Source organism: Phodopus roborovskii, unplaced genomic scaffold (genome assembly GCF_943737965.1).
Source record: "Phodopus roborovskii unplaced genomic scaffold, PHOROB, whole genome shotgun sequence".
Taxonomy (NCBI): Eukaryota; Metazoa; Chordata; class Mammalia; order Rodentia; family Cricetidae; genus Phodopus; species Phodopus roborovskii.
This window is the reverse complement of record NW_026126558.1, coordinates 17,463,203-17,490,821: the sequence shown is the minus strand read 5'-3', so window position 1 is coordinate 17,490,821 and position 27,619 is coordinate 17,463,203. Positions and strand designations below refer to the sequence as shown.

At 47.7% G+C, this 27,619-nt stretch overlaps 1 protein-coding gene across 1 annotated transcript in view; it reads right to left on the bottom strand.

Moving 5' to 3' along the window:
- Fa2h (fatty acid 2-hydroxylase) overlaps positions 1 to 27,619 on the bottom strand; it is a 53,017-nt gene that overhangs the window by 2,198 nt on the left and 23,200 nt on the right. The window contains exons 2-6 of the mRNA XM_051201764.1: positions 19,382 to 19,474; positions 8,684 to 8,826; positions 7,684 to 7,790; positions 1,445 to 1,617; positions 203 to 455 (exon numbers count right to left, since the gene is read on the bottom strand). Coding sequence (XP_051057721.1) covers positions 203 to 455; positions 1,445 to 1,617; positions 7,684 to 7,790; positions 8,684 to 8,826; positions 19,382 to 19,474 — 769 coding nt within the window. The remainder of the gene's footprint in view (positions 1 to 202; positions 456 to 1,444; positions 1,618 to 7,683; positions 7,791 to 8,683; positions 8,827 to 19,381; positions 19,475 to 27,619) is intronic.

Genomic DNA, 27,619 nt, shown 5'->3' with positions numbered 1-27,619 from the left:
AGTCTCCAGAGTGCTGAGTTTAAAAGGGTACACTACCACACCTAGCCCAATGTTTTCTTACTTTATTTTCTTTATGACAATTATCACTGTCTGAGCACTTTGTATATGGCATTCCCTGAATAGAGCCTGGCTTTTAGTTGGTGCTGAATGTGCCAAATAAATCAAAAAACAAAAAAATAAAGGCTGGCAGGCCCAGCCTTACCTGATTTCTGGTATTCGAAGTGATGCTTGACATGGTGGGCCTTCATGTTGTACAGGTATGAGCCCTTGTGCGGTGAGCCAAAGTGCAGGTAGTAATGGGTCATGTCATAGAGGACATAGCCCAGGAGACCCCCTGCAAAGATGATGCCTGCCACGGCCTCAGGCAGGATGAGCCGCAGGAACACATAGAAGAAGGCAATCACCAAAGAGGCTGGCACTGGGGGGAAGACCAGGCGGGAGCCATCAAAGGGTGCCTGGGGACAGAGAAGTGTGGGTATCAGAGGCAGGCAAACAAAGGCCGGTAGCCTATTTGTGGTCACAGTATGTCAAAGTGAAGACATTATTCATGCAGTGGAGCAGCCAGATGTTCCAATGAGGGGGTAGCGACCTGTCCTGGAAAGGCTCGGTGTCTTCATAGCTGAAAAACCCAGAGAAAGTGTCCTTCTCCTTATTTCCTAGCCAGGATGGAACCTGACAAACTGTCCAAAGACACACCATGCTCCTGAGACCATTTAAGTTCTGTAACTTATTAGCTACTAGACAGGAGCCCCTTTGATAGAGGGGCTTTCTGGAGACTGAGCATTGATGTTTATGGGGGAGCCACACATCAAAAACCTGGGTTAATACATTCTCTGGTGAGAGGATCCTAAAAGTCAAATATGATGCTTCCCTCCTAATTTCTCAATTGGAAGCTTTTTTTGAAGAAGGTTTACAGTGAGCCAGAGAATCAGAGCCTAAGCCTTTGGCTCTTGACCCTCAAAGGAAGAGAGAGGGCTACTCAGTTCTTTAGTCTCCCCAAGCTTCAGTTTCCACTGTGGAATAGGAGCACAGGAGCACTGTCTTCAGAAGATACCTTTACGGGGCAAGGATTTTTGCCTGTTTTGTTCGCTGAAATCTAGGACAATACCTGGAGTATTCAGAGACCATTACTAGTTGAATGAACAAGTTGTAAGCATTAAAGATGACGATGAATTTGGGTGATGCAAGGAATCTACTGTTAATAATTATGATGTGTGCGTGACACCAGAGTATGTACATATCATTCTCACATTGTCCCTACCTGGCTCAGATTAGAATGTCCAACCCAGTCACCCCTCTGAGAAGTCTCAAACATCCTTGGTGTCCATCACTCCAAGCCCAGAGCTGGATTCTCAGGAAGACTCCTGGGAGCTGGCAATAGCTGCAAGGCTTCATGGAGTTGGCTGCATGTGCTGGGGCCTGGAGCGGGACCCACACTGCTCACCTTGTGGTGTTGGCCATGCATGACAAAGTGCAGCATAATGAGGTAATGGCTGTCGCTGGGGGGCTTCATATGGAACAGAAAACGGTGGATGAGGTACTCCACAAGGGTCCAGAAGAGCATGCCTAAAACAAAGAGGCCTGCAAACATGGACTTGGGCACCGCCACTGAATAATCTGCAGCAGAAACAGAGAGATGCTTGGGGTTGGTGAATGCCATGCACACTCGCTGGTGGTGCTAGAGTCTTTGCCTCAACCAGGCTGATTTGGGTGTTGTTGCCCTCTGCCTACTAGCTACAGGTAGGCCACACTGAAAGCCCTGTGGTAAAGTGGGAAGGAGGCTGTGAGGATCTGTTGTGGGCTTAGGAAAGGTTCTTTACTAGAGTGACGAGGCTACTGGTCAGAGAGCCAGTAGTTAGTCCTAATGGGGACTGTAGGGGGCACAGCTCTGTCTGAGAGCTGGATCTCTTCTTAGAAGGGTGACACACTGGCATGGGGCAGGGGAAGGAGACCATCTTGAAAGAGCCAGCAGTCACTGATAGAAGGAATGAACAATTGGGGACCATGTGGATGGGAGTGGATGGGCAGGGAGGACAGGAAAACCTAAAAGCAGAAATGTCAACAGACTTGAAATCATGGTATCTGAGGAAAATGACCATCCTGGATGGAGGTGGGAGGGCTGTGCAGGTGTCTTCAAGGTCAAGTCCTCGAGATCCAGCCCTTTGTTGACACCTTGCAGTTCTTCCTGCTTTCATTTTTAATCTCTAGGAGACTTCACCTCTAGTCCCTTCTGCTCCTGTCTAGTTTTTTTGCATTTCCATCTCATCTTCTTGGCTTTACCCTTTGTGGTGATTAATTTTCATCGTCAACTTGACTGGATTTAACATCTCCATGGAAACACATCTCTGTGTGTTTCTGTGAGGGTCTTTCCAGAAACATTTAAACTGAACAGGGAAGAGCTATTCTGAAGTAGGTCACAGCGTCTCCTGGACTGGGGTCCTGGACTTAAATAAAGAGGCAGAAGTGAGCTGAGCAGAATCACTCTTTTCTCACGGCTCCCCGACTGTGGGTCTGCTATAGCCAGCTGATTCAAGCTCTGCCACCCAGGCTTCCCAGCCCTGATGGACTAGGTTCAAACTGCAAGCCAAACCAAACCCTTCCTTCAAGTTGCTTTTGTCAGGCATTTTGTCACAGTAATAAGAAAAACTTACACATCCCCTTCTTCACAAGCTACTGGTTTAGATATACTTTCTTTTTTCTTAATAGCCTTATCAAGACGTAATTCTTAAACTGAGCATATAGTGGTGCATGCCTGCAATTCCAGTAACTGGGAGGCTGAGGCAAAAGGATCCTTAGCTCAAAACCAGTTTGGGCTACACAATGAGAGTACCCTTCACCCCCTACCCCCCTCTCTCTATATATAATTGTAGCAATACATTATCTACATAAGGATATATAGCTCAATGGTTTTCAGCAGATTCTGAGTTGTGTGCCCAGCATTACTCAAGAGATGGGACTGGATGTCCCTTCTGAGGCTCTGCTGCAGAAGCTGTGCCTCTGTCTCTGCAAACTCTGCTTGACAACTGATTTTAACCACAGGTTGGCAACCCCCAGATCTGTACCTTCACCTTTGGCCGGCCACTTGCCACCATGTATCGCCCGCCACATGGCGTACAAAGGACCCCTGAGCTAACCCTTCCCAAAAGAAGCGAATTACCTTCCTTTTTCTTTGGGCCCCGCCCCTCCAGGCCACTCATTGGGGTTTCCCCTCTGTGGATGCCCACATGCTATCTGCCTTAGTTACCACGACCTGTCACTTCCACCCACTTCAGATCTCTTTGGCAAAGTGAAAGAAGCCAGAGGAGAGGGCCACTGAGTGCCTGATTCCATTTACATGAAAGTTCAGAACTAGCACATTTGCGGACACAGAAAGCAGAGTGGAGGTCACTGTGGGGAGGAGGATGGAGGAGGATGGAGAATGGGAGCAACTGCTTCTCTGGGCTGAGTTTCCTTCTGAGATGATGGGAGGGCTTGGAACTGGATACAGAAGGCATCTGTACTAAAGGCCACTGTGCTATTCAAGTTAAAATGGTTGGTTTTATAATATATGAATCTCATCTCCATTTGCATTTGTTTGTTTGCTTACTTATTATTAAGATATCCTCCCCATAGGCACATGGCTAAAGCAATGGCATGTGAGGAAGAATATATACTTGTTTTTCTTGAAAGCCTCTTGTGCCACCATGCCCAATCTGTAACTTAAATCCATTTGTTTATCTTTCCATCCATCTCAATTCACCATTTTTCTTTCTAGATGTGTGTGTGTGTGTGTGTGTGTGTGTGTGTGTGTGTGTGTGTGTGTGTGTGTGTGTGTTTAGAAGACTAGAGGTGTCTGATTTCCTGGAGCTGGAATTACAGAAAGGTCATCAGCTGCCTGGCACCGGTGCTGGGAGTTGAACTCAAGTCTTCTGCAAAAGCAGTATATACTCTTTACTGCTGCACCATCTCTCCAACCCCAGGTCACTGATTTGAATCCCACTACCTTACTGCCTATTAGCCTCCAGGACAGTATCAGGCCTCCACTCCTGCTTCTATTCCTTGTTAATGTGATACCTCAGGGCCTTTAAACAAAGTCAAGTCCCCCCCAAACACAACATTCCATGTCCCTCAAGTCTTGATCTTCCAGACATGTCACCTGCACAGGGGCCAAATCAAACCACTAGATGCTCCTTATGTGTGCTGAGCCATCTTCTCCTGCACATGCTTTTTTTTTTTTTTTTTTTTTTTTTGAGACAGGTTTCTCTGTGTAACAGTCCTGGTGTCCTGGAACTCACTTTGTAGACCAGGCTGGCCTCAAATTCACTGAGATCTGCCTGCCCCTGCCGCCCAAGTTCTGGGATTAAAGGCATGCGCCACCACTGCCTGGCTCTACACATAGAAATTTACGGATGCTCTTGTCCCTGGAGTCCCTGTTTTTCTTGTCCCTGGGGATCCAGTCCACAAGGCTCTGACATTTGTCTTCATCCTCTTCTGGCTGGCTAGTGAACCTTGCTATGTCCTTTAGTATCACCCTGAAGCACTAGGTCCTGTGTGGTATCATTGCATACTTTGCCCCCAGCTGGCAGATGAGTTTCTTTATGAGTAAAGTCTTCTTTATGTGTCGAGTGCTTAACACAGCAGGCTCACAGGAACTTATCAGGAGAGAAATGGTGGAGAAAACTGGATGTTTGTGCTTGGATTAAATTTGACCTGTGTCACCCTCTGTGTGGACCAGGCTTAGGGAGGCAGCTTTGAGAGGTGCCTCCAAAGGGCTCAGATGATCGGTACACTGTAGGCAGGCCCAGGACCAATGGCCACGGGGAGAGGGAGTGCTGTGAAAGGGAGACATCCTGGGCAGGTGGGAAGCAGAAGTGACCACTAGGTTTTTGGCCAGAGTCAGGCCATATCTCATCTTGACAAATGGCTCCAAGTGAATTTCTAGGTGCCTTGGAATTATCCTTCACCTGGGAGCGAACATGAGATGCAGCTACAATTTGATCCCTTATGCTCCATTCCTTCCCGAAAGCTGCTGTCTCCCTTGGGCTGCACTACTTTCTGGCACTCTGGCTCTGAGGCCTTTATTTGTTCCAGGGCAGAATTTGTTCAGCGGCTGCAGTGCGACCCCAGTGAGTGTCGCTTGGCCTTGTCTTGTGAGTTCTCACCCGCTCTGCCTGTGACTTGTGCCTTGCATGGTGATCTGCAGGGTGAGGAATGCATGAGGCAATGTGTCTCTCATCTGGCATTGTGGCCACAGGCTTACCAGCCTGCCACACTGGACCTTTATCACGCAGGCACATTTTAGCTGTCTGCAGAGGCCTGAGGTGCTGTGGAGCCCTCAAATCACTGTCACTGCCATGGAGAATAGCCCTCTCCTATAGGTCAAGTTTCCACCCGCCTCCTCACCCCAGCATCATCCAGTCTGCCCATCCGGCCAGAGCTGGTACTGAGTGGTATCTCTGGAGGAATCCAGCAGAGGGACCTGGGCCAAAGCTTAGAGTCCCCTTCCCCCTCTGGCCTCCAGCCCTGGCGGCCCTGCTACTGTTGGTAATTGTTAGGGGAGTGCTGGGCAGACAGTGGGCGATTCAGTGAACAGGCCTCTGAGCAACAAGCCCGGTGCTGTGCCTGAGCTATTCAGCGTGGGCCGAAAAGGGTAACTGTGGTTGGTGGGACTTGCACGGTAACCCTCTGGGCTCTGGGCTGGGCTGAGGGGGCACTTTCCACAGCATGCTCATCCCCCACCCCACCTTGAGTGAGGCAGATAAACTGAGGGTCCCAGTTCTGTGGAAGGCCCTTGAGTTGCTGTCCTCAGAGGCTGTAGAAGGAAGAAAAGCCTGTGTGTGGAGAAGGAAACTGTCTGATGCATGTCAGGAACAAACTGATCTGGCGAGGGAAGCAATACCCCCAGACAATACCCTAAGGTGCCAGGTAGATTACCTGGGCAAGAGAAGGGGCATGTTCCTGGAGAGTAAAGCAAGCAGAGTCAGTGGGCCAAGATAGCAGAGTGGCCATTCTGAGAAACTTAGTTCTGCATGTTCTTTGGATAATAGCCCATGTCATATTCTCTGTCTCCTGTTCCCTGACTGTAAGCTGGGGGCAGTTAGTGTCCACATCCTTGGCCATATGACCTTGGATGAGTAGTTTGCCTTTCCCAGGCTTTACTTGGTGTGTTTGTGTGTGTGTGTGTGTGTGTGTGTGTGTGTGTGTGTGTGTGTGTGTGTGAATGCACAGCTGTCTGCAGGTATGTATGCATGCATGTACACTCCAGAGGACAATCTTGGGTGTTGTTTCTCCTCAAGAGCCATCCACTTTGTTCTGTGAGACAGGTTCTCTTGCTGGAACTTGAGGCTGGCCAATTAAGTTAGAATGGCTGGCCAGTGATGCCTGGGGACCCATCTGTCTCTGTCTTCAGAGCTGGGAGATCACAAGTGCTCACCACCAAGCCTGGATGTTTATATAGATGCTGGGATCAAACTCAGGTACTCATGCTTGTTGTCTCCCAGTCCCGCATCCCAAAAACAAACAAACAAAACACCTGGAAGATAACATTGCACACATGTAACCATGTACTATGTGATGTTTTGACACATGTATACCTTCTATATTAACTGTTTTCTCTACCCTAAGAGGGGAAAGCAAGTGCCTTTCCTATGGGGCTGCTGAGAAAGTACATGGAGTCCTGGGAGAGTACGTGGTCTGGCATATGCTGCACACTAAGTAGAGCGGAATCAGGTGTCACTGCCAGGGTCAACTTCTGTCATGTGATCCTTAGCTTTGAAGACTATCTGTGGTGCTTGCATATCTTTCTCACAAGTTCTCCTCCAACCTGTGGTGTGAACATAAGACTCATCTGCACACCTGACATAGTGATTCCATCCATCCATCCATCCATCTATCGCCTTTTGAGATAGAGACTTATTATGTAGACCTGGTTAGCCCAGTTAGCCTTGGCTAGTCTTGAACAAGCTATGGTAGATGAGGCTGGCCTTCATCTTTACAGTAAGTAATTCCCTTGTCTTTGTTCTTGAAGTGACAGGATTACACGTGTACACCACCATGCCTGGTCTCCATTTAGTCTCTCAATGAGGAATTCTAGGTTGTACATTCTCTGTTATTTGAATTGAGATAGAGCCTTACTGTGCGGCTCTGGCTGCCTTGGACCTGCTAATGTATATAAGGATAGACCCAATTTGTAATGATCTTCCTGTCTCTACCTCCCAGGGGGAGGGGAGTGCCACACCTAGCACATTCTCTGTTCTTAATCTCAGTGAGAAGGTCCCTTCTTCTGCTTTTTTTTTGTTGCTGTGACATTTGGTGATAAGATTTTGTTTAGTTTCTGTTCATTTATTGCTCACTTTGTATTCATGGGGTTGGGGAGGACAATTGTTTTTTCTATGCTAAGCCCCACTTTGAAGTATTTTTGGTGTGGTTTTCTTTTTCTTTTCTTTTGGTTTTTTTGAGACAGGGTTTCTCTGTAGCTTTGGAGGCTGTCCTGGAGCTTACTCTGTAGACCAGGCTGGCCTCAAACTCACAGAGATCCACCTGCCTCTGTCTCCCGAGTGCTGGGATTAAAGGTGTGAGCCACCACTGCCTGGCTTATGATGGGATTTCCTATACTCATAGAACCTCAAGACTATGGAGAACACTGTTTCCTGCCCTTGAGACCCACAGGGACGAGTCAGAAAGAAGCCAGTTTGTTGCCGTTACCTGTTGTGAATGATGCGAAGAGCCGGATGTTGTCCTGACTGAGGGTTCGGTAGTAGGACCAGCTGAGGTACAGCACCAGGGGCACCCAGATGATGGGGACACTATACCTGCAGGAGAGCCCAGGGTGAGAGAGAGATTTGCATGGAAGGGAAGGGACAGTAGGGCCCACCTTCTCATTTTAACTACAGAGGGAACAAGGCGATACCAAAGCACATGCAGAAAGTGTGTGAACAGCCTTGGCCAAAGGCACAATGGTGTAAGGAGCAGGGGAAAGAAGAGAGAAGCTGCGAGTCTATCTCCCCTCCCCTCCCTCCATCTCTGTGTGTCTCTCTGTCTCTTCGTCTCTCTGCATCCCTCTCCCACTCCCTCCTCCTCCCTCCCTCTCTCCCTCCTTCTCTCTCCCTCCCTCCTTCCCTCCTTTTCTCTCTCTCTCTGTTTTTTTTTTTTTTTTTTTTTTTTTTTTTTTCTGAGACAGTGTTTCTCTGTTCCTGGCTATTCTGGAACTCGCTCTGTAGACCAGGCTGGCTTCAAACTCACAGAGATCCACTTGCCTCTGCCTCTCTGCCTCTGCCTCTGCCTCCCCAGGGCTGGGATTAAAGGTGCGGACACCATCACCTAGCCTGTCCCTGTCTCTTGAGAATAGTCATGGGCAGAAAAGAATTATGGGGTGCCATGGTTACTGACTCTGGACAGCTATATAGACACTGTCCTCTTGTGACAGGGGAATTAATTACAGGACAAATTGTGACACGTGCATTAAAGGCTTCTAACCCTACACAGGAGTCTGGAAAAGAGCAGGCACAGGCACATGGTAGGGTGTCACCCAGATGTAGATGAAACCATGTGCAGGAATTGATTATAGCTACAGCCTGCCCCATGCTCCCCGCGAATTTACAGTATTCCCTTTATTTTAAGGAGGAACTGAACTGTTCCCTCCCCTTCTATGTCTGACTGGTGTTACCAGCAGAGAGGCCCATCATAGAGCCCACACGGCACTCACCAGACAGTCTTGGAGAAAGCCTCGATGAGGTCAGAGTGGAAGAGGCGGATGGGCCTGGCCACTGGCTGGTGAACCCACTCATCGTATTTCTCTCCCAAGTGGCCCACCTGCCACAGCAGAGGCTTTTGCCAGTCCACCAGGTCCTGCAAGAGACAGATTGAACCCTCGATAGTCACATTACTGATACCCATTTCCACATCGCTCGGTTCCTGTTCCCTAGCACCATCTCTGCTCCCATGGTGTGCGCAGACACACACACACACACACACACACACACACACACACACACACACAGCGGTTTTGGGGAGTGGAAGCCAGACTTAACTATATTGCCCCTTCCAGCCCCTGGAAGTGGGGTCCAAGTCAGGCCCACTGCCCAAGCTTGCTTGGACCAAGAACCACCAAATACCTGTTCTTCCCACTGGAGCTGTTAGTTGGTTGAGTCTGGAGTTGCCTAGACAGCACAGAGTACAGCCAAACCGAGAGCTAGAGAGGTCAAAACCTGGTGACAATGTCTAAGAGTCCATGCTGGACTCTATACATACAAGCACCAATATACTCAGCATCACCAGGGGCTGACATGAGTGGAGGTCCCTTTTCCTTCACTGCAGACTTTCTTCTTGAGGTTGGCCTAGATAATTAACTCACCCATCCATCCATTCATTCATTCAAATAGCTATTCACTCAACCATTTGCTTAACATTTCATCATAAGCCAGGCAGTGGAGGCTCACACCTTTAATCCCAGCACTCGGGAGACAGAGGCAGGTGGATCTCTGTGAGTTTGAGGCCAGCCTGGTCTACAGAGTAAGCTCCAGGACAGCCTCCAAAGCTACAGAGAAACCCTGTCTCAAAAAAACAAAAAGAAAAGAAAAAGAAAACCTCACCAAAAATACTTCAAAGTGGGGCACACATATAGGTGTGCTAGGTGCTGGAAAGCAACAACAACAGTGTGTGTGTAAGACAGTACTTCTGTTTCACACAGCTTAGTGCTCAGAGTAGAGACTCTGGAGTCAGTTCTGGGTTTGAATCCTGACTCTACCACCCACTGCATGACTTTGGAGAAATTATTTTAACTTTCTGAAACCCATTACCCTCTGCTACAAAGCAGATAACAACAATATCAGTGGAAGGTATTCAGCAGGATGAAGCATACTAAGCATTAAGGTGTAGTGCTGATTCAAGGATGTCACAATTCAGAGGCAAGAGGACTGTCACAAATGCTCAGATCTAGGGTAAGTAAGCAAGACTTTAAACATGCTCTGGGTTTGCTCACCAACACAGAAGATTTGTCTAGGTGAGGAGGGTAACAACAGGGGATGTGGGTATAGATGTGGAGTTGAAAACAAGTGTGGCCCATGTTACAGAGCAGTTTCTTGACACTGCTCTGCGGATTGCAGAAAGAAATCTGTGGAGGGCTTAGTAGGACACTCTGTTCAGGTCCAGGAATCCTATTTCATCTATCAGGCCAGCTGTTCCTAGACAGGCATTACACAAACCTCAGCAGCACTAGCAGGCTCACCCCCGGGAAAAAGTCAGGGACCCCATTTACTTTTTAAATTTAAAGATTTATTTTATTTTTATGTGTATTTGTGTTTGTCTGTATGTATATACATATGTGCACATGCATATGCATCCATTTGTGTGCACGCTCTCGTGTGCATGTGCGTGTGTATGTGCACACGTGCATGCGCGAGTGCACATGCCTGCTGACCATGGAGGTCAGAAAAAGGCACTGGAACTGGAGTTACACGTGGCTATGAACTGCCCATTGTAAATGCAGAGAAACAAGACTGGGTAGTGAGCCATCTCTCTTGCCCTCAGAGACCCCATTTGTATCTGTCACACACAAACACACATACACACACACACACACACACACACACAGAGATTTAAATCATATCTGACTTCATTCTGATTCACAGACTATAAGAGTACAACATATAAAATATTTATAGATTAACATGGACATATAGTAAAAACAATGTTCCCAAAGTTTTTACTCATAGGAATACAGAACCAGAGTTCAGAGGCTTTACCTGTAGGCAAAAAGAAGCACTCAAAGATCCCTGGTGATTTAGTGTGTATTGAATATGATCAATCTGGATTCCAAACAGTAAATTACAGTGAACTTAAAGCCAGGGCCCATACTGAAACCCTGTCCTTGCTGCTAACCAGTTGTATGACCCTGAGCAAGCATCTATACCTCTCCTAGTTGCTCGGTTTCTTGTAAGTGAAGCTGGTAGTCCAACAATCCAAAATCAGAGGGAGGGTCTCCAATACAAGGGATCAGTCCTCACAAAGAGAGGCAGCCACTACAGAGGAAGGGTGGCAGTGGCAGGTAAGGGAAGGAGAGGAAGAACGAGCAAAGCCTGGGAGAGAGACCCTGCGATGATTCTAGAAACCTGCTCATTCCTCACACCCTCTTTGCCAAAGCTGGCTCAGCTCTCCCAGGAACTGGCCTCCATGTGTTCCCAGCCTCTCTGGAGCCTCTCTACTGTTTTCCTCATAACTGTGGGAAACGGGTGTAGGTGTTCTGGAGTAGTCAGGTAAGGCCACCAGTCATTATTCTTGAGTTTGTGACCAGGGAAAGAGGTCCAAACCCCACTTGGTGGCCGCACCCTTCCTGACTCTAGTTTCCTTGACCTCATGCCTTGGTCCAGTGATGCAGGCAGTCTCATGGCTTCCACATCTCTGTCCTGGGTCTCCGAGTATGCACAGAGGCATACTTTATACCTTCTGGTACACCATGTTTACACCTTATCATGAAGCGGCCTGTACAGCCTCACCCTAGAAGGGGCGATGCAAGGTCACATAGGAGTTTGAAGCTTTGCCCCAATCTCAACACTCACAGAGCACATGTAATATGTCAACCATGACTGTAAAAACTCTACACGGCTTAAACCATTCACTCATTTCTCAACATTCCCAACTGAATGGGTACTATAATTGTTGTCATTTATAGATGTGATACTGAGTCTGGTAATCTCTCAAGGTCTCCCTGTCATATCTTCTTGTTGAATTGCCCATCCACTATGGGGAATTTTTGCTCTGAAGTCCTTAGGTTCTAATCTTTATGTGGCAAGCACCTTGCCCACTGACTCATCTCTCCACCCCAAATTTGTTTATGTTTATTCTTTCTTGCCATTTACTGTCCCCTCTATCCTTTCTTATTTGCCACATTTTCTATTTTAATTTTAGGAAATCTCAAACCTTTTATTTACTTATGTTGTATGCAGCACATGTATGCGTGTGGGCGAATGCATGCCACAGAGGATGTGTGGAGGTCAGAGGACAAGTTGGGAAACAGTTCTCTCCTTTCACCATTGGAGTCCCAGGCAGTGAACTTAGATTGCCAGTTTTGTTGGCAGGAGCCATTACCTGATCAGCTGTCTTATCCTTCCTGAATTAAGTATTTTAAAACATTTTACATTAACGCCTCCACGGGTTTTTAGTGATGTCTCTGAGTTTTTCATTCTAGTTGTTGCTCTGTGGACGATACTTGCACCTTTTATTTTTATCACCATCTGGATCTTCTGTGTTCCCTGTTCCCATGTTGTTACACATGGTATTCATATGCCTAAGTTGCATTTGTACATTTAATTTGGACTTGGATATTTTAAGAAAACAATCATTTGAGGTCAGTGAGATGGCTCCATGGATTAAGGCACTAATGACCTGAGTTCAAACCCTGGGATTGACATGGTAGAAGGAGACCACTGACTCCTGCAAGCTGTCTTCTGACCTCCACACAAATGCTGTGGCTCATGTATTCCCCCAATAAATACATGCAATAAAAAGAAAACCACTTATAGTTATTATTCAGATGTGTGGCCAGGTGGGCCTCCTCTCTCTACCTAGCAAAGGTTTAGGTAAATTTTTATGTTGATCTGTTTTGCCCTTATTTTGCACAGCAAGAAGAAAGTAACATAGTATTATAACTTTAATTCAGTGGAGACACAGGAAGCAATGTGTAGGCAAACCACAAGGACATAGCAGACACAAAAGGAAGGCTGGGACTAGATTGCTGAAAAGGTGTTTATAAAACATAGCTCCTCAACAATGTGGTCTTCCCTTGATGTCCTGTTGCCCATTTGACCTGTACACATGATTTCATCCACTGTCTAGGTAGACCAGCAGGCCCTGATGCTCTCTATACATAGTAGGCTGCTGTTTACAGTCAGTGCCAAGGCTGCCAGTGATCTGCTGATTTTTTGTTGTCTTTTTGTTTTTGAGACTCTGTGTGTGTGTGTGTGTGTGTGTGTGTGTAGCCTTGGTTGTCCTGGAACTCACTCTGTAGACCAGGCTGGCCTCAAACTCAGAAATCTTCCTGCCTCTGCCTCCCAAGTGCTGGGATTAAAGATGTGCAGCACCACTCACTGCCTGGCATCTGCCTATTTTTTTACCCCACACTGTATCTTCCTGAGGTAGTCCTCCTTGATATCCAAGGAGAGTCACTTGACTCTGGGAGCTAAAAGCCTTGTCTCTACCCCTGCAAAAATTCTTCTTATCAGCAAGGGCCAACATCAATAATTTTAGCATAGGGTCTCTGACCTACTATTCTGGGGGGGGGGATTAAAGTGAGATGTCCATACATTGACTTTCTCCCTGTGTTTGGAATAAATATATTGAAGTCCAGAAGCTGGAGTTGGTTTGTTGATTCTAGAGTGGGAATCTCCTTATCTCCTCCCATAAGTTTTTGGTTTGGTTTGGTGTTTTTATAAATAACTTTGTGTGTGTGTGTGTGTGTGTGTGTGTGTGTGTGTGTGTGCGCGCGCGCGCGCGCGCGTGCGCACACGCGCTCTTATGGAAGGGTGTCACAGTATTCTAGCAGAGGTCAGTCTCTAGAGTTCGTTCTCTCCCTTCACCATGTGTGTCCTGGAAATTAATTTCAGGTTGTCAGGCTTGGCAGCAAATGCCTTTAGTGGCTGAGCCATCTCACGGGCTCCTGGTGGTGAATTCTGAGGCAGGGTCTTAATATGCTATATATCTCTGGATGGTCTGGATCTCAATATGTAGACTGGGCTGTTCTCAAACTTGAGATAATTCTCCTGCCTCTGTTTAGCAAGTGATAGAATTACAGGCATGTGCTACCATGTCAGGCTCCTTTCCCTAGTTTGTAGCACCCTCAAAACAATTTCTCAAGAGCTAGGACCTTCACCCGGCACTAGGCCTGATTTCACTGCTAATGCATACTGTCTTTTTTTCTAGTCCTGGTTAGCATCTTCACTAGGTACGAACAGTTTCTCACTTGCTATTATTTCCAACATGGAAGGTACAGAAAGCCAACTTTGGAAAGGGATGATGATGGCTGAATGCCTAGGTGGGATCTAATGAGGTAGAAAGGAGCTCGTTCATTCTTTACCAAGCAGACACTTCTTTGGCCCTCCCATGCAAGCAGCTTTCTTCCTCCGAGCTGGTCCCTGGTCCTGTCCTCCCACTCTGTGCTGACTAAAGCTCAGGGCACAGGGGGAAGGCAACGTAAAGGTCCCGCACCACTGTATGAGGTTGGTGGGGGAAAGGAGAGGAAAACAGGACATAGATCGTGCCTCCAGCTCCCAGGCATCTGGGAACCTGTGGGACCTGATGCTCAGAACAGGCAAGGTCAGTGTTCAGTGCAGGGCTGTGTGGATGAAGAGGAAAATATGCTCAGAAACTACTCTGGAGTGGATAGGATGCTGGACTCAGGGCCTTCATTGGTGGTTCATAGACCTGAGCAACAGGCTGGGCCCAGGATGCAGAAGAAATCAGTGAATGTCTAGGCCAAGCATCTTGTGAACCCCATGCCCTTCCCCCAACACAGCTCTGCCCCTGCCCAGCCAGGAGGGGGAGGCTGCTCCTGGCTATGCCAGGAATGCAGCTGGCAGCAGCATACAGAAGGAGGAAAGGGCAGCCTGCTGCCCAGAGAGTGGGCAGAGGGCCTGATGCCTGTGTAAGGAGGGGCTGCCTCTGCTCTCCTTCTTGTTTCCTAGATCCCCTTCCTCTTGGGCAGCACAGGAACCAGGTGGCACAGGACACTCTTCTGGGGCTGCCTCAAGCCAGCAGCAAGTGCTCAGATCTGCTTTTCCCCAGGGGAGCAAGAGCAGGAGGTGGCAACTGCTGAGTGCCAGTAGTTTCTGACGGCCATGAGCTCAAGCGACTGTTTAAAGAAATGTCCACCTGAACCCTAGAGCATCTGCTCCAGGACAGCTTTCTGAGCCAGGGAGGTAGAGCAGGGCAGGAGGTAAGCAGTGAGGGACAAAAAGCTCTCTAGGAGCCCTCTGGCTATCTTTTCTATACCCTAATGATAAGCCATCCTGGGCTCCGGTCCCATACTAATTATCTTCATAAGCCTTAATCATGAGACTGAGGACTGTGATAACCTCATATCACAGGTGAGAACACTGAAGATTTGCTGCTCTGCAACAGATGCTAGAGTTAGGCCTGGAGACCCAGAGCATCAGTCCGTGGAATCAGGGTCCTGTGGCTGTGAATTCCCCAGCACATAGCTAAGGGGATTCTGCAGCCCTGCCTAGTGTTAGCTGGAGCATCCAGCTAACTGGTTGGAGTCCTGCCAGGATTGATGCAGACCTCTCCTGCTCAGAGGAAGTGGGACAAACTCAAGATCACTGAGGTAGCTCAGGGTCACCTGACTTCTCTGGTACTCTGCATCTTTGCACTCAGGGGACATGAAGTCTGGGGAAGGGGCAGAGTAACAGAGGCGAATCAAGCTGGAACTCACAGCCTGGAGTTTTTTCATTCCCTGGGTATGGGTTTGTCAGGGTACCTTTGTTTTGACTCAAGTCCTTGTTGACTTATGTTATGTTAGAACCTCTGAAGAGTAAAGCTCATCTGACCAAAATCAACATGTTGCCAGCTCCACAGACCCCCAGAGCTCCCAATAGTCAGGTTATGTGTGTGGTTTTGAGGTCAGGGAAGGAACTCGGGGGAACCGACCACTACATTTGCTGTATAGATATAGATGTCCCTGTGTGCTTGCATGTGTCTCTGCATGTACATGTGTGTAAGTACAAATGCACCTATGTGCATACATGTGGAATCCAGAAGTAGATTTTATGTGTCTTCACTTTATTTACTTATTTAGAGACAGTCTCTCACTGAATTTGGAGCTCACTATTTGGCTAGGCTGGCTGGCCAACAAGTCCCAGGGATTGTCCTATTTACCTCTGTCCAGTGCTAAGATTACAGGTATATATATGGAGGTTCTGGGAACTGAACCTGGGTCTTCATGCTTGTATGGCAAGCACGTTAATGACATAGCCATCTCCCTGGCTGTACCAATGCATTTTGATTGGTGACACACCTGGCTGGATGGTTTTCTACCTGTCTCTTGATGGAAAAGACTACACCCACCAACAGCCTCTCCAAGGTGAAGAAAGCTGATTATACTGGGATCTGGTTTAACTTGAGGCAGGATGAAGAAGATGTCGCCACTTTGGAGATACCTCCAGAACCTGTCTGGTTTCGTCCTTCCTTTCTGTCATCTCCTCTCCCAGTCATAGGGCTCAGGGAGACTCACTTTGGGCCAGATGAGAGGTGGAAAGATTTCAAGATACATGGGAGTACAGAGAAAAGGGCTCATTAGGTATGGTCAGCCAGGCAATTTTTTCTGTTTGTTTGTTTTGGTGACAGGGTTTCTCTGTATAGCCCTGGCTGTCCTAGAACTCACTCTGTAGACCAGGCTGGCCTTGAACTCACAGAGATCCACCCACCTCTGCCTCTCAAGTGCTGGGATCAAAGGTGTGCACTACCATGCTTGGCTGGCCCCTGACACTGTTAACAGGATCCAGTTAGATCATGGATGATTCATGAATTTCTTCATTACATTCATTACAGCTCAAGTACAAATTCAATAGTAAACTGTAATTTAGTCAGGTACGATGGCACACACATATGATCACAGTACTCAGGGAGGCAGAAGCAGGGGCAGATGGATCTCTGAGTTTGAGGTTAGCATGGCCTATGCAGAAAGTTCCAGGCCAGCCAGGGCTACATAGTGAGAGTGTGTCTCAAAAATAAAGAAAACAACAACAAAAAGAAACAAGTCAAGGCTGTGCTAAGTTGATGTTCATTTGTTGTCTATGGGTGTTTGGGGGAGAAGCTTCAGCAAACCCCTTAAGCCCCATCTGCTCTAACTGTTTCCTGGGAGCCTGGCATCCATCCTCTGCCCTCTGAAACAGATCAGGTACAGAGGGCTAACAAGGAAGGGCTCTGAAAAGAACACAGTAGCCTAAAGATGAAGCAGGCTGAAGGGAGAAGGTGTGCCCAGAAGCCAAGGGTGACTGGCAACTGTGCAGGCCAGCTGTGCTCTAGAAAACAAAGATTTCAGCATGGGAGGGAGGAGTTACAATCTAGTTTTTTTTTTCTCCCCTCTTATACACTCAGCAGAGAGGCTCAAGGGAGTAATCTAGACCATTCTGGTAAAATTCCACACAGAGCCTGAAAGTCAGATGGACCTCACCTTCTTATAGGGCGGGGCACCAGAGTTTCTCAACTTTTGTTCATTTCTGCTGTCTTCAGATCCCTCTACCCCAGCCCAGCATGATCAGCTTAGTTTCTCCTCACTCTTTCCAGCCTGACCCACTTGGTTCCCTGGCTTCTAGGGCCAGGGAAGCTAGGCTCTGCAGCTCATGGATCCTGTCCTTGGCAGCACCTAGAGGTCTCACCTTGAGTACAAAGCTAAGGTGTCTTAACCTTTGCAAACTCACTCCTGGCCCGAAGACCCTCTAGGGGAGACAAAGCCACCACCACCTTGTTGGTATTTTTCCACAGCTTCTCAAAACCGACCTACCCTGACTTGATTAGAAACAGCCTGTAGCTCTCCTAGTCCCTTCCTACCCAAACAGCTGGGGCATGGTCAGGTGCGGAGGAGGGAGCAGAAGGGCTCTTTTGGGAAGAGAAGAGAGAATATGAAAAGAAGAGACGGGAGGGGGAGGATAAAGCAGAGAAGGAGAAGAGAGAGGAGAAGAGGGAAGGAGAGAGTACTATTTACCCTACCTAGGGAGCTGATGGGGGTGGGACAGCATCTGGAGGACACCCTTAGACACTCTTAGTCCCTCTCTCTCAGCTCAGGAACACAGGAAGAAGGAGGAGTGTGTGTGTGTGTGTGTGTGTGTGTGTGTGTGTGTGTGTCTGGTGTGTGTGTGCGTGTCCGGTGTGTGTGTGTGTGTGTGTGTGTGTGTGTGTGTGTGTGTGTGTGTGTGTGGTCCCCAATTTGTCATAAAGCATAGCTGTTTGTTCCTGAGATATTGTGTAGGCTGCCGCATTGATGAAGCTCCAGTGAGCTCTTTACAATATGTTCTTCCCAAGACTCAAGCCCAAGCCAATCTCACTGGTGCCTGTAGTACCTGCCACTGCTACTCATGCCCCCGAGTGAGGACACACCGGCTTATTCCTGGTCTTGCCCTCATCCTCATCAAAGCTCCTCCAGTTCCAGGGCAAAGTCTCGACTGTAGCTCCTGGAGGCCTTGACTCACTCAAGTGGCAGGCTCCTCATTTGTTCTGCCATATGCAGAGCAATCCCAAATGCCCCAAATTACTAGAGAAGCCTGCTATTTTACTGAGTTACCGAGTATCCTTCCCCTCTTGTCTACCTTGGGCATTCATTGCCCAAGCCCTGTGCTAATGGTGAGTAATGATGGCCCATCCAGGAATGGAGCCAGAAAGGAGGTCATAACAAGCTGATGAAAGGCTTTCCTCTTGCTGACCTATTTTCCTGCTGGACCCATGGCTCTCTAGAGGGGACAGGGGCATGGAATAATCTCCTGACTTTTCAAGCTGGATGCACTACTTGTTTTTGTCATGAGCTAGGAGCTCTCCAGAGGCAGTCCCATAGACAGAGATTCTCCCCAAGTCCTGGGGTCATAGCCTTGGGAGTCCTGGTCATTGGGGTCTAACCAACAACCAGCTCCGGGAAGCTCCTCTGATCCATGTCCCTTGTCCTCTGGTTGGTCCCCTGTGTTTCCTGGAATGCTTCCTGAATCTCTTCATGTTGTCATAACTACTTTGAGGAGAAAGGGATGGCTGTCCTATTGTTCCCATGCCTCTTGTGTCCATTGCAGGCAGAGGACACACTCATGTATTCCAAGAGATAACAATGTGGGAACAGTACTGTGGCCCTAAACAGAGGGAAATAACACCCGAGCTTGGTTCTCACCCAAGACGCTCTAGGCAACACTGGTCCACTCTTCCAGGGCTCACCTTACATCAACAGGATGCATGGTCTCTAGACTAAAGAAGTTGGCTGTAAGACTCTGTGCTCAGCTCCAGCTTTCCTCAGCCCTATCTGCTACATAGCCTTGGCCACAGGGGACTTGTGGGTTCTTTATCCACAAGGGACTTTTTCTGAGTGGTCATAGGTGCCAGAAGCAGATTTTTCATGTACACTGGTCAGAGTGGGTATGTCAACCTTGTCATTGTTCCCTTCCTAATGGCAGGGTTCCTGATGGGAGGCTTGTTGTATTCCAGCTTATGTAGGGTGGGTTTCTTGCAGAGATCTCACACACCATTTACCCCAGCTTCCCGCAGGCAAGCCTTCCTCAGCCCCCAGTGCCTACAGCTAGGTTTGCTGCCCCAGGTCACACTTGAGCATTGTGGGTACCTGTGTCTCTTCTCCATCTTCCCTGGACACACATCATGGATTCACACACCTCCCCACCCCCTAAGACCCCAATAACCCCCAATGTCCCATGTCAGCTACCTTGTCCCAGTCCACCACTTTGAATTGTGGCTCCATAGCAGGGTCTGTCTTCTGAGTGTCTGCAGAGGCTACAGCACCATTCTCTGTGGGGTCCTGGGAAGAGAAGACACAAAATTACTTATAGGGTAAAGGGAGAGAATGGAGCCCTAATTGCCCCTAGCAAGAGAACTAAGAATGGGGGAAACCCCATGGGTGGGGCTGGGGTGGGTGGCAGTCAAGGACAACAAGTACTTTTGCAATTAGAGACACTGGTGTGGGTGTCATTATCCTTTGTGCTTCTCCCTTACAAAACAAAAACAAAAGCTGCAGAGGGATCTGAAAGAGTAAGCAAACCATAAGGAAATGAGAGTGGCTAGGGATAGCTGCCAGGCTCAGCAAGTATCAGGCGACCCAAGTCACTGATGGGACTCACCGTGCCACTCCCAGCGATGGCCCTCCCTTCCTTTCTCCTTGCTTGGGTAACTCACCAGACTGTGTGGGTCACAGACTGGTCCACGTGATCACAGGAAAGAAAGGCAGCTGGGAGCCAGGGAGACTGGTCCTCCAGCAACCCCAGCCAGTCAGTGGTCACATGTGGGACAGAACTAGCTGAGGTGTGCCCAAGTGGGCCCAAGGTTAATTTAAACTAGCAAAGAGGTAAAGTCAGAAGGCAATGGAATGCACTGGGAAAATCACACAGCTTCAGCTCGCTTTGACGTCACGTGGGGTTGGGGCCAGAGAAAGCAGGTTTATACGGAAGTAAAACTCACGCTTCCCTGTAGGAAAGGCAGGGGCAGACCTTGCCAGTGGGAGCTTCCCAAGTCCCTGTGTCCCCCAACAACCACGATTCTAGTGGCCCTGGGTAGCCAGATGTTAGCAAGAGGTTTAGGAATTTTCAGCAGCCAGCTGGGGTTTCTTTTTGCTTTTCCTCAGACAGAGTATGTAGCCCAGATTTTCCTTTAACTCACCACACAGCCCAGACTGACCTCAAACTCCCCATCCCCGGTGTCAGCCTCCCGAGGACTGGAATTACGGGGATGCACCACTGTGCTCAGCAGCATTGGGGTTTGATACCATGCTTACATTTTTCTTTTCAAAGAAGCCTAAGAGAACTTGATAGTGATGGTGACCATGTTGGCATTTTCTAGGGAAAACCTAGACAAACCAGAAATCTAGAAGTGGGCTTTTGTATTTCTACCATTGTGCATCTTTGGATTATCAGACTAATACCTGATTATAGATATGTATCATGTATACATATATGATATACATACCACACACATATATCATATATACATACACCATATATGTATGTATGTATGTATATATATATATATATATTTGACACAGAGTCTTGTTTTGTAGAGCAGGCTGTTCTCAAACTTACCATCCTCCTATCTCAGCCTCTCTTAGGCTGGGATTATAGCTATGTACCATTACACACAGCTTCCATACCTGAACTTTTAAAAGTTTTTTTTTTTAATTATGTGTATGGGTGTGGGTATGTGCACATGAGGGAAGTGCCTGTAGAGGCCAGGAGAGAGCATCAGATCCCCGGGGGCTGGAGTTACAGGCGGTTATGAGCTGTCTACTGTGGGTTCTGGGAACCAAACCCAGGGCCTCTGATAGAGAAGTGTGCAGTCTTAACCACTGATCTCTCTGTCCCCTTATGATTTTATTTTTTTGAGACAGGGTCTCTCTGTGTAGCCCTAGCTGTCCTGGAACTCACGCTGTAGACCAGGCTGGCCTTGAACTCAGAGATCTACCTGCCTCAGCTTCCCAAATGCTGGGATTAAAGGTGTGTATCACTGCCACCTAGCTGAACTTATTTTATTTTAATCTTTTTAAACAAAGCATTTTATGTTCTCTTGAGGATCAGGAGGAGGGATTTTATAGCACATTCTAAATGGAAACTCCTTAAATATCCCACATAAAAGTGGCTTTCTTCCTTCTCTATCAGCAATTATCTTTCTTTTCCCTTTCAAGTTTTTTGTTTCTTTCTTCAGGGTCTCATTCTAACTCTGGCTGGCCTGGTACTTCCATGGCAGCCCAGGCTGACCTAAAACTGTTGGTGTCTCTCCTCCATCGGTCTGCTAAGCACTGGGATTACAGGTGTGAGCTACCATGCATGGCCTAAGAGTTCTGTTTTAATTTCAAAATATTCCTGAGGGCTTTAGTCACTGTGCTATCAAGATGTCTACTTTTTTCTGGTTACTCCATGTGATGGCTATTCTTGGTTGTCAACTTGACTACATCTGGAATAAACTAAAAAGCAAATGAATGGGCACACCTGTGAGGAATTTTTTTTCCCCTCTAATTAAATCAGTTGAAGTGAGAAGACCCACTTCTAATCTGGATCTTTGAGGTGGGAAGGTAAACCTTGAATTCAGCTCTTTTGAAGTGGGGAGATCCACTTTTAATCTGGAATATATATATATATATATATATATATATATATATATATATATATAATTTGTATGTATGCGTGAGAGAGGGAGATGCATTCTACAAGTTGTGTTCCTCTGAAGAACCCTGACTAATACAACTCTTTCTCAGGGTGTTTTACGCCTTCTCTGCACTGTAGCCCTATCCACTCTAATGCCATCTTTGTAACTTAACAAGACCAAAAGATGGTCTTAGCTGGGAAGGGGTTTTCACACATATTGTCACTTAATGTTTTCGTCTACGCCACACTCTTCAGACGTTCGGAGCATCATATACAGAACTGATTGGGGCGCCCACCTGACGCTCCTGCAAACAGAAGGAAAGCACAAAGCATTCCACTATCTGACTCCGACGCATGCTTCCAGTCTTTGGCACACGTTCTCTTATATTTGGCTGGCTGCCTCCAGATCCTGGAAATCACCCTTGGCTCCTCCCATCTGGGGCTGCACAATTCCTTCTGTCACCTGACAGGCCTATAAACATCTGAAGAGAGCCGATGTTCCCACCTCATGCCATCCATCAGCTTTCCCCCCAGTCCCTCCTGTGATGCAACAGGTTCTCTAAGCATGCTTTCCAGTCCGTATTTCTCTCCCAAGGAATATGTGGTGGGCCACATGCAGGACCAAACAGAACATGTACCCCCTTCTCACAAACCTTATTTCTGACCAAACAGAAAGTCTTTTGGCCACCACTCTTTCAGCTCACTCCTTCAGTTTATTGAACCCTGAAGCTTTTCTTGGCGACAGCTGTTGGCATGGCGTTAGCGAGTGTATATGGTCTAGTGGGGTTGCAGGGTGTGTATAGTGAGGAGATTATATAGGTTAATCTTCACTGTCAGCTTGTCTGGATTTAGTCTTATCATGGGAACACATCTCTGGGACTGTCTATTAGAGGGTTTCCAGAAAAGCTTACCAGGCAGGATGTCTGACTTTCTGACATTGCAACACAATCTTGTCATCATCAGAAAGCATTCTAGGCTAAATATCTTGGAACACATTTGGACCACAGGCTATAGGTTGGACACACCTGGGTTTGGTTAAAGGGGAAAAACACACTCAGAATACGGGTGGTATGGGACTATGAGCTAGGATGCCAGGCTGGATGAAAAGCAGACGGGGAGTAGTCATCTCTCTTTGCTTCCTGATGGCGAACACAAGATGACGAGCTGCCTCTAACTGCCACCTACGCCTTCCCTGGCATAATGAACCATGTCTCCTTAAACTTTTAACATAAATAATCTCTTCCTCTTTTGAGTTGCTTTTTTGTCCGATATTTTATCACAGCAAAGAGAAAAGTAACAAATACAAAGGAGGTGTGAACCTGCCATGCTGTGTGGTGAGGACAGGGAAGTGCAGTGCGGTGACCAGAGAAGGAGCAGGAGGTAGTGGGAAACACGACAGCTGAGGAATAGATAATGGGGACAGGGACCCTTGGTCCTCCCCTTCCGGAGCCAGAGGTCTGTAAGTATAGCCATGCCTCCCAGCACCTCCCCTCCCGGAGCCAGAGGTCTGTAAGTATAGCCATGCCCCCCCCAGCACCTCCCCTCCCGGAGCCAGAGGTCTGTAAGTATAGCCATGCCCTCCATCCAGTTGTTCCCCTTCAGGATCTCCTCCACATCGTTGCTCTCCTGAGATGAGTGCAAGCATTGTCCTCCACAGTTTATCTTTTTGGTGGCTTCTCTTCCTATAATGCTTTCTATTATAATTCCAATCTCCTTTTCTGTTAATGCCCTTGGGTTAACTCCATTCTCCCTCAAATCAAAAGGATGACTTCCCATTTCCTAATATGCCTTACATTATCCTTCTCAAATGTCACCCTGTCTAGGAGACTGGTTAATATCCCATGAATGCTTACTGTATGTTTGGCCCTTTAACCTCCCTAGCAATAATGCTGCATGAAGTAGGCAATATTATTCCTATAGCCTTCTGCCTAATGAGGAATAGAACCAGTAATGGGACTCCAGCATCCTCTCTTCCCCACCACGCTCTTCTCCCCTTGCCATCTGAGTTCTCTCTTGGCATCATTTCTTGCCTCTGCTTGTTTTCCAATATTTGAGTGATTATCATTTGTTCAGTGGCTTATATCAGGGACCTTTGGGTTGCTGCTTCCTGTTTCTCTAGCTGTACTCTTGCAGAAACTGAATGTTATACCCCCATGGCCTCAGGGGGCTCATTCTTTACAAGATAGCCAAAGCCTCTTGAGACTTCCTGCCACACGAAGGGACCAGGTTCTGGGTATGGATAAGGGCTTATGTTCTTGGAGATGTCAAATAAGTGGAGTATCATGACACTGTTGTTCAGTGAGGAATAGAGATAGCTCTTTGAGAAAGTGGTGTCCCCATGGCCCTGAACACATGATGCTGGAGTGCTGCTGTAGGCTGGCCAGGGCAGGCAGTGTCCACATACAGGGTGATTACAATGATAAAAACTCTATTGACATAGATTGTCTGAGCAGAGCTAAGATTCATATGAAATACCAGTGTTTTCCCCACAAACAAAAGTATTTTCAAAGATGACTATCGGCAACACTTCAAAAGCAAAAACATAGGAAATGCAGGTTTCCCCGCACAAAGAGCAGTTCTTCTTAAAAAGGGGGCGGGTGACAACTTTATATTAACACTGGAAACAAAAGGTTCTTTTTAAAAAATAAGTGCAAGAAAATTCCAACGTAAAGCCTCACTTCGTGAGCATTCATTGTTCATCCTTGTTCCCGCTGTTCAAATGTGTCGCTGCGGGGCTCTAGACAGAAGCTATCACAGGAAATAGAGCATGCGTTCACTTTGAACCCACTTTAAGGCTCTACTTGGAAAATTATTGAAAGTCCAGCTGTACAGAGAGATGATGGCTACAAATGGAAACTGAACCGTTAAACCTTTTTTGTTCAGTCCGGAAAATTCTGTTTTAAGCGAGAGAAGCAAGGGGCAGCTGCTCTGGGACCCGCCCCTTCTAACAGCCAGGAGACAGTGTGACTCACCAGCTACCATCCCAGTGTGGAGTAGCCAGTGGCTCCTTCCGAGTCATGGACCAAGCCCAGAGTGAGGGCTGACGTGGGGGCACACTGACCACGACGGAGAAGAGGGGCAAAGAGGGAGGGATAGGTGTGATCTCCTCCTGTCTTTCTCTTCTGCTGCCCCAGCCTAATCAGATCTCAGGGAGGCCTGGTAGCCACTGGGCAGCATTGCCATGCACAATTCCTGGAGTGACCTCATGAACAAAGTACTTCCTGGGTGGACTTATGGGACAATACCGTTCTCTGGCAGAGGCCCTAGTCAGTATCATAAGACTTAATAGGCATCCAACATAGGAAGGAACTCCAAGGAGAGCAAGGGCCAGGCACACATTGATATCACTTGCAGAGGAATATTTTGGATCGGACAAGTTCCCCCAGCATGTCTTTCATGAGTAATTTTCTCAAGACTAGCTATGAGATCCCAGAAGGTCTAGAAAACATTCTCTGCATGTGGAGAGAAGACCCTCTATAGATGAGGGTCCCCTGGTCCCAGTCGCAGGGGCTCCCGGGACTGAGGCCCATCAGCAGCACTGTCACACACAGCACACGTGTAGCTCTTGTTTTCCAGGCCAGCGTTTATTCTGTAGTCGGGTTGGGCACACCCTTGCATTCCACACGCAAACACCACCCATGAATCAGAAGTGTGCAAAGGTCGCCCCAGGGAAGTAGGGGACAGCCCTAACTTTTAAAGTCTTTAAACATTTTTATTTTTGGAAACTTCCACAATGCATTTAAAAGATTTCCTTGATCCTGGAAGGATGCCAAAGGAACCTTCATAAACCAAGAAAGAATCCCAAAGCCAAGAGAACTGTTCTGGTTGATGCCTTCAGGTTGGATAACGTTCAGTATTTGGGGAGGAAGGTGAACAATTTTGTAGTTACACTTAGTGGCTCTCACAGAATGATTAACATATGTAGTAACGAGAGTGACAATAGCAGGTGTCCTTTCCACCTATGTCATGGGACAGCTTTCTTTTTTAGGAGAAGAGGACCCTGAGACAGGATCTTGCTATGAAGTCACATCTTTCTGCCTCAGCCTCCCGGCTGCTGAGGTTACAGGCATTGCCACCATACCTGGCAAGTGACCACTTTCTCATAGGATCCACTTAGGGGACACGAGACAGTCCTGTATATTTGGGTTGCTCCCAAATTCTCTGCTGTGGGAAGACCACAGGTGCTCAGGACTGGAAACATCTCACATTCTTTCTATCTTATTTGCATGTTGATTGCCTCTCAAGTTAGAATGGGAGCGCCTCAAGGTGGGGGCCCTGCTGGCCTTGCTCATTCTGAGGCACAGGCCCCAGAGTAGCACGCAAATAATTGCTCAATGAGAGGATCCAGTCATGTACGGGCAGACGAGTGGTCTGTTTTGGTGTGAAGACATGAGGAGGGTTCATAGGTGAGCACAGGCTGCACTTCCTTGGAAAGAGAATGACAACTAGAAGAAGCCACAGATGCAACCTGCCAGTGGCATAGGCTGGCACTGTACCTTCCTGGCTAAGAGTGCTGTGCCTGCCTGGCAGTGTTCTGTGGAGAGTGAGGTAGGCATTCTGACTTCGTTACACCTTTCCAGCCACAGTCTGCAGCCACACGGAAGAGAGGCCCTGGCCGGCAGCACGTGGCACAGCTTCTCCCAGCTCAGTGCCAATCAATGGCTGGTTGTGGGGTGCCACTTGCTCTTGTGGCCACAGTCCCAAGCCAGCTCCCTCACATCAAGTTCAGCCCTACCAGACCCAAATACACACATGGCAGGTGTTCCCTGGCAGCCCCTGAAGGTCCCAGGCAACCTAACTCCCTGTTCCGGTCTTCAGAAGCTAAGTAGGTGACAGTACCAATTAGAGAGGGGGTGGCTCATGGCCCAGACTCCTTTTGCTCAGAGACAAATTCAATGCAGAAACAGCCTTTGCTTCCACAAACTGAGACATGTGTGCATGGATTTTCCTTCTAACCAGGGCTGCCAAGAAGCAACTCAGTGGATGAGTGTCTTTCCTCAGTGCTTTGCTAACATGCCAGACGAAAGGAACTGGTTACTTTGGCTCCTGGGGTGAGGATGTGGTACCTTGTGGTGGGGAAGGTTTGGTGGCAGGAACCTGAGGTAGCTGGTCACTGTGCCCACAGTCAGGAAGCAGACAGAGATGGATGCTGGAGCTCAGCTCACTTCCTCCTTTTCATTCAGTGACAACAACATTCAGGGTTAAACTTTCTGGAAATACCCCCTCCCCCCAGAAGTGTATTTCCTTGGTGAGTCTAAATCCCTTCAAGCTGATACCGAAGATTAAACATTGCTCTCAGACAAAGGCACGAGATACCTTTTGCTATAAGCAATGGCACAGAAAAGGAAGGCAGGCGGTAAGGGTGGTACTGCTTCATGCCTGACGTCACATCATCTTGAGCTCAGGGAGAATAATGTGAATGCAGACACTACAGAGAAACAGAGGACCATGTCCTGTGATGAGGGGCCAGCTCTGACATAGGTGGAGGTTATGGGAGATGGGGGCCAGTTTCATCACACTGTGATTTCTAAGATGATCCAGGAAACTAGATTTTTATATGAAACTTCTAGAATTTTTTTTCTCTCTCCCACTTCTTATGCATGCTTGGAAAACGTTCTACCGAATTCTAGCTCCAGCCCTGGACTTTCAGTTTGTGGTTCAAACTGACATACATGAATATACACACAGCCCTTGGTGTGGCTGTTGGAAAACTCTTGGCGAGCTGCTAAATGTGGGTACCCTATTCATTGAGAAGGAGGGGCAGGAATAGGCAAGAATAAGGATTTTGTTCTTCCCCAAATTCCCAGAATGAA